We start from the raw sequence: 7829 nt of genomic DNA on the forward strand, positions 1-7829 counted from the left end.
TTTGGCCTCTGTACACTGCCACACTGAAGTTGAAAGGAAATGCACCTAGATGGGAGTGAAGTCAGGACATTGTGGGACAGGACCACAATGTATGAATCATGTACAGACATGATGGAAGCAAGGATAGTTTACAAAGACAGAAAGATAGACAGTGAAATAACAAATGGTGTAGGCGTAAACTAGATTTAGCTATATTTCCTTTCCTTTCTCATGCCTTAACTTCTTTGGCTGTTTCTTACTCTTTTACATTTTGTTTAATGCTGTTTATCCTGAAAAAACAGCATGAGGTACACATGTATGGAAGTGTTAGGAGATTGCAGTGAATGCTCTGTAATACACCTATTTCATTTAGTCCATAATTCTTGATTAAATTGCTGCTATATCCACATTGTGTATCTTGCATATTTAATTTTCAATTATTTTGGTGTTTAAACTTTATTTTACATGCATCATTACACCCTAATGTTCTTATCTGCTGCTGTCATTTCTCATTGCAGAATCTACATATTATCTTTTTTTTTTTTTTTAGGTTTTCTGACACTACTCCTCTCCTGTTATACTATTAGTTCACTAGATCAAGTTTAACAGAGCTAGAGTTCAAAACTATACTTTCCCCAAAATATTTTAACATCCTACAGAATGGATAGAAACTTACTTACCTGCATTTCGCTGACAGATCCAATGGGCTTCTGTATTACAGCTGAGAGCAACCAAGCTGCGTTTGGAAACTTTCACACAAGTATTTGGCTGAACTGGATTTGATAGTTGAAGCCTTTCCAATTAAACAGAAATAAAACAAAAGAGGAACCAAATTGCTCCCTCATGGAAATTAGTCATACAGAGAAAGTAACCATCTTTCCTCTTTAACACACCTTTATACTTGATTAAAAAATCCAGCCATATGGCAGCCTAATTTATTTTGGCTCTTTCCAAGCCACATAATTCAGAAACAAATAAAATATTCTTCACAAGGAAAACTTTATTATGTGACTATTTTTATCCTTAATAAACATATAAAAATGTATTGAAATTGCTTACTGATACAAAGAGCTGATGTACTTCTGCATATTTTTAGTTTTCCCACTCTTTTTTTAATAATACCAAGACAATGAACAAAAGACAAGAAGGCATAAAAGATATTATATTCAGATAAAAAGAAATAATATTTTAGTAAAATCAGATAAGATTGCTTTTCAGTTATTTCTTACCAAGAGAGATTTGTATTTGCTCGTGTGCCTTCTGACCATGAAAAGCTTTCAGTTTCTTCCAAATTATTCAATCCAATCCAAAAATTATCCAAAGGTAAATCTAAAATCCAGTTCTATAAAATAAATAAATAAATATTTAACAAACAAACAAACAAACAAACAAATATTTGATATATTTGAAACACCACCATATTTAACATATCCAACAATCTGCTTTTCTTTTACATGGTACATTTCCCTCTTTCTCTTATATGGAACACCTATATAAAATGTGACAAATACTTTGTACTTATATATTACTCTGGATATATCTGAAATCACTAACACTGCCAATATTCCTATTAAATAATATTATTGCTCAGAGCACTTAAATTAGTTGTGAGGTCATGAGACTTCTGAAGAAAAATGGTATCTGAACCCTGGTTTACTGAATTAACTATTGCATGGGGCTGAATAGTAATGATAAACTAACTATACTCACTGGGTTTGCCAACAGAGTGTTCCATAAACTAGCCAACCATACTTTAACTTACTGTGGTGTATAATTCCGACCTGTATTTTAAGACTGCAGTATTAGCATGCTATTAAAGTCATACTATCATGGCCTTACCAATTCCTCTGTCATATAAGCATCCCAGCCAGGTGCAGCATGATTACATAGGATAGTAATTCTGTAAGGCATAAATGTCAATATTACACTTGAGCTTAAAATTAGGAGAGCTGGGGAAAACGACATTTTACAAACGTATCCTCTAGCTGCTACCTCTTCAAGATGGGCTTAGCAACATATGGCAATCAGACTCCCCCTTGCTATACGGTGATGTTTCTCCATTTTTAAAATTCAGAATATGCCAACATGAGGCCTGCAAGTATTGTATATTGCTCCTGCTCTCATTCTGAAGAACCATAATAATGCCTCATAACTATCAAAAACCAGTACCATTACAGAAATGTCTTTCAAGACAGGGAAAACTACCCTCTCACTCAAAGCTGTCAGTGGCTGTACTAACAACTCTGAGAACTGTGTCCACTTCTTTGACACTCATGAAACTCCTTCCAGATAACAGGACAAGGCCTTGCTTCAATAGGATTTGCCCAGCTGGAGTCCAACTTGGAGCAGATTTGAGTAATTTTATCATCAACTGTCTCATATAACCTTTATATCAGTCCTTGGGATGTCTCTCTGAGGTTTTTTTCACTCCATAAACTCAAAAAGAATGAAAAAATAATTGTGTTTTATCACTCATATCACCATAATGTAGTCCTAAATAAGCTCATACAAGTGTCTAGTCAGATTCACTCCTAGTCTTTCTCCAGTGACAGTCTAGATACTTCTTCTCCTGCTTTATTTCCCAGAAGTCCACCGTAAAATAAGGGGCTCCCAGGATCAGAGTACAGGTAGAGGCTGCTCAGGAGCATTCTGATCCAGGGCTACTGTCACCTACTTATTTCAAATGGTGACTAAGGCTTTGGTTAAACTGCCCATCAAAACCTCAGAAAAATCCCCAAGCACCCACTCTAAACCAAACAGATCCATCAGTTTGCATGCATGTAAAGGACACGCTTAAAGAAACAAAGTCTAAATAAATATTTATATTATGGTTGTCCAAAATACTCCATGCTTGAACCATTCTATCCATGGAACAGCTAGTTTGGGGTAGTTTGTGTTTGGCCCAAAATACAGGTATTTTGTCTGGGACCAGACCCAAAACACTCATGTTCTAGGTAGAAGTGTTTTAGGAACAGAAAAGCAGGAAAAAATCAAGGCCATAAGAAATAGTGCACTGTGCATCTGGTCTGAGGTAGGGAAAGGGAGGTGTTGGCAACATCAGGAAGGGAGAACTCAGTAGATATGCTACAACTGCTACATGTTCATGCCATCCTTGAATTCACCTGGTCTCCCCTCCCCACAATTTTCACTGCACCTTGCTCTGCTTCCTTTCCCTTACTACCACCCAGGAATTCAAGCACAGCATATCCAGTCTACCTGCCTGCCCCACCCCGAGGACCAGATGAATTAGATGGACACATCACACATAAATTCAAGGACAGCAATGTGTAGCAACAACCAAGGAGAAGTAGGGAAATGAAGGCACTAGGAAAATCAGCCTACCATCCAGTCTATTCTGCACAAGCCAGACATCCAAACTCTTTTAAAGCCCAAGTCATGAAAGTTGGCTGGGTAAGTTTGGGCCAGTCACATTCTCTCAGCCCAACTCATCTCACAGGGTTGTTGTGGGGAAAACAGGAGGAGGAAGGAGTATTAGGTATGTTTGCTGCCTTGAGTTATTTATAAAAATAAGAAAGGCAGGATTAAACAAAATCTAAATCTAATCTAAATCTAAAATGCATATAGGGACCAGCACCTGGCAAGAAATTAAAATTTCTATATTAAAAAAAAAATAACAGTGTAAAAATGGCACTATTCCAGGAGATCAACACATTCATGATTTTTAAAAAAGTAGCCTGTCAATCAGGACAGAATTCACAGGCAGGCTGACCAATTTCCTTCCTACTTCATCTAGTTTCCCTCCTCACCCCCACCAATTTGTCAGTCCAGATTCTTTGGTTCATTTGGTTTTGATACTAGTATAGCAATCTCCTGGAAGATTGGTATTCGTTTGGAAATTGTCAGTCTTCCAGAAAATCAGTATTCCTATGTTACAAACAACAATAAAAAGCTACACAACCACTATCCAGTATCTCTTGCAGCCCAAGTAAAAAAGATTACCACAGGATGCAGTGTCCAACAACTGGATGTCAGGGGTGTGCTAACAGGATTCCTGCCCCTGAAAGTGCCATTGCCATACTCACTGGAGTTGGGCGGCCAATAAATTTAAATAAAAAATAAATAAATAAAATGGCAAGACTTGTGTCAAGAGAAGAAAACTCTGCTTCAACAGCAGAATTAACGATAACTTTAGACTGCTTCTGCAAAAGCCTGGGGATGAGATGGAGATGAAGTTATGAGGACACGTTTTTAAAAAGAGTTATCAAGACATCTTCATGTAAGCTGATGTGAGGATTAACCCACGTTATTATTTTCAGGCTGTTTATATACAATTTACTTATACTTTTTATCTATGTTACAAACTGTCCTGAGAATATGATTACAGGGTGGCACACAAATAATATTTATTCAACTTACTTTTTCCTGAATACTTGTAAGTATCACTAACTCTGTAGATCTATATCTCTTGCAAAACTTCAATGCTTCGGTCCAAGTCCCCTCCTGATTTTCTTCTAGACAATAACAATTTCCATTCCAATAGTGCCAGCATGAGGCTTCAGGACAAGTCAGTCTGAATCTGGCTTCAGGTGAGAAAAGAAAGATAGAGGAACTTATATAATTATAATATTTTAGCTAAACTGAAAATCTCTTGCATTTATACAATCTTTGTTCCTCTGAAACACCAAATATTTAGCTGCTTTAGTCAGATTTTTTTACTTAACATTTCAGACAAGAAAACTAATTTAAAAAATTGTATATAACAAATTGTAATAAATGTTTCTTGTCTCTGAATTTACATACCTTCTTGGCAAAACATGACTGTGACTTACAACAATAAAACACAGAAAACAGAAATGTGTTAAAAAGTATTGCAGAAACTGAAGAAAACTAGCATTCTTTAAAATTCAGAGACCTAGAAGAACTTACATTTGGCTTTCTTGTTCCTAAATGATTTTAAAGAGAGACAGTTTGGTGTAGTGGTTAAGGCATCAGGCTAGAAACTGGGAGACCATGAGTTCTAGTCCCACCTTAGGCACAAAGCCAGCTGGGTCACCTTGAACCCATCACTCTCTCTCAGCCCCAGGAAGCAGGCAATGGCAAGTCACTTCTGAAATCTTGCCCACAAAACTGTGGGGACTAGTGCAGACAGTTGCCAGGAGTCAATACTGACTCAAAGGTCATCCATTCATATATATATATATATATATATATATATATATGAATGAATGAATGCTTTTACTGGTTTCCTACTTGTAAATAGCAGTGAATGGAATCATTGTTTCACATTTCATCTTGTATCACAATTGTGTCCTTTCCTGGACCAAAAACCCCTTCCCATGGTCACTCATGCCCTAGTCATCTTGCATGTGGACTTGTCAGCCCTCCCAGGTAAGCCAGACAAGAAACACAATTAAATGAGCTAATTCCACTTTATTGTAAGGGTACATTAACAGAATCTTACAAGTCTGAAAGTACAAATCTCCCACCCTCCCTATTTACCACCTGAGTAGTTAGGGCAGGTCCTTCCTAAGTTTCATTCTCTGGCTGTTACTCTGTTGCTGACTTCTCTTTTATTTGATCATTCCCTAGGCAGCTCTTCCCCTAATCCCCTTCTTCCAAAGTCACCCTCACATTCCATCACAGGACTACAGTATAGGGCTGCCCTTGAAGACCCTTGAAGAACCCCCAAGAAGGGTTTGTATACTGTACTTATAGTTTAAGTTTATTCCCTGTTATAACCATCTTTTGTTTTTTAACATAATATATTGGATCATTGTGTTTTTAACTTGGTATGCCAGTGATGAGTTAGCTGGCCCTAGAAATCCAAATAATAAATAAAATTCCACCTAAAATCTATGAAATTTAATTTAGTCATGACTAATTTTTAATGTGTAGCTTAGTGAAAATAAGTATAATTAGGTCTGTTGGACACATCCCTATATTTGATACCAGAAGCTACATCCTGATGAAAATTGCAAGATGTAAAACAGTGACTGTGGAGATTCCATCCTTCCCTTCGTACTGGCTCTAGGTATATATGCTGTGGAATATGCAGAAACAAATGCCTACATTTTCTTTCCATACATAAATCTGTTAATCTCCTTCCTTTGATTTTGGCAGAAAAACTGTTTGAGAATGATTAGATAGATCTTTTCTTCCTCATTAACTTTATAGCACATTTACCACTGCACATATCAGAAGGCTTATACCCAATCCTGTATTCATACACATTCATTCTAGTGAAACAGGCATTTAAATAGTCAGAATTTTGTACTTGTTCCAAGCATTTCAAATATACATAGGTGAAGTTCATCATAATCTATTACAGCATTTTAAAATGTCAACAGCAGCTATGGAAGGAAAGCTGTAGGAGGCCATCTGTTGTACCTGGACAGAAGTAGGGGGCAATCTGTGCTCCAGAGCTGCCTCATGGCTGCTGAGGGGTTGGGGTTTTTTTTTGTCCTTGAAGTCCCCTTTCACCATTATTGCTGAAAACTGGTGAATACAGTCTATATATCCATTTTTGAACATGGTGGGTGGGATGTATTTTTTTTAAAAGATAGTAACATGTGGTTTCTACTCACGACTCAGTTACAGTAGTAATTAACGCACCCTTGGAAGACTTGAAAGACCAGGTTAGGGATAGATCGTCATGGAGAAAATCTACATGTGGTCGTTAGGAGTCGAAACCGACTGAGTGGCACAAAATCAATCAACGTACTCACGAAAAAATAAGTGCCTACTATTTTGATTAATCACATTTTCAAAGTTTTAAAGGGTTTTTTTGAAGACCTATTCTCCCCAATGTAATATCGTACTGAATATCGCCATGTAAACATTTATAGATTTTCGGGGGGGGGCGGTTACTGGGAATACAGCAGGCCAACAGCTGACTTAATCCTTCGACTATTAGCTCCTCGAGTTGCCTCAGAGGTAGATTTTGCTCTCTTCCGAGAGGCTTCCTCTTGGGAAAGGGACACAGCCCCAGTCAGTTGCTCTTTTTACAAACATCCACAGAACCAGAGTTACATCTTCGGGCTTTTTACCTTCATCTTCCCAAGCTTCAACCCACTGCATTTGCCACAACCCAATCAAGGCCAGCCAAGCCCACATCCCAGCGGTTCCTCAGCGAGAGCCCGAAGCTTCGCCCCCGCCTTTCTGCCCGGCGGACCGCGTCGGCGCAGCGGCCGAGAGGAAGAAATTCTGCGCATGCTCCTGCCTCGGGCATTTCTGCAAAAGTGGGAAGCTGCGCGTAGACTGCCGCTCGACGAGCGTGTGCAAACCTTGCTGGTTTCCCCGCTTTCCTCTGCAATACCGTCTCTCGCGTTCTTTCAACAATCCCAGCGTGATGCTTGTTATTCTCTACTTGAAAAAGCTCCGGTTGCTTTCCATCCTTAAGGAGTAAAATGCCCCGTATTCCGTTCATAAACCATCCAATTGTCAGAATTCTCGACACTTCTCACAAGCTCTGTTCTGCATGTCAAGGATCGTGTCTACATTCCTCTTACGCTTTTTCTTTTCAGATGTACCCTATCCCCGCCCGTGGTTAGAATCGTTGTCTTAGGATTTTATTTTTTCTTTACTCAAATTGAGTCTGCCTATGGACGCTAATGTAAAATTTTAAAGGTGTTGCCTATCACACCCGAAAAAGCACCGGTCTCTGTTTTGCTCCATGCTCTCTCACAAGTTTCTCTGACGGGGCTTCCCAATTTCTAGCAAAATAGATAATTTCCACAATATGGAAACTGGCCCTGGCGTGTCTTGCTTGCTTGCTTGCTTTCGAGTAGTAACAGCGAAGCCCAAATATGTTCTGACTTTTTGCTTCTCTAGTTGTAATAGGAGCACTAAAATAGGCGGCATTTTTTAAAATTAATTTTTAAATTAAGTAA

At 38.3% G+C, this 7829-nt stretch overlaps 1 protein-coding gene across 1 annotated transcript in view; it reads right to left on the reverse strand.

Annotated features, from left to right (window-relative positions):
* The window catches only part of LOC112542749 (uncharacterized), a 147622-nt gene extending 140256 nt beyond the window's left edge, over positions 1 to 7366 (reverse strand). Inside the window, exons 1-4 of the mRNA XM_088134340.1 lie at positions 7009 to 7366; positions 4357 to 4520; positions 1209 to 1321; positions 660 to 772 (exon numbers count right to left, since the gene is read on the reverse strand). Of these exons, the coding sequence (XP_087990466.1) occupies positions 660 to 772; positions 1209 to 1321; positions 4357 to 4520; positions 7009 to 7366 (748 nt within the window). The remainder of the gene's footprint in view (positions 1 to 659; positions 773 to 1208; positions 1322 to 4356; positions 4521 to 7008) is intronic.
* Between the last annotated feature and the right edge of the window lie 463 nt (positions 7367 to 7829).

This window comes from Python bivittatus, unplaced genomic scaffold (assembly GCF_059951505.1).
Source record: "Python bivittatus isolate LINGU-HERP-01145 unplaced genomic scaffold, Pbiv_v1 ctg000080_np1212, whole genome shotgun sequence".
NCBI classification, from domain to species: Eukaryota; Metazoa; Chordata; class Lepidosauria; order Squamata; family Pythonidae; genus Python; species Python bivittatus.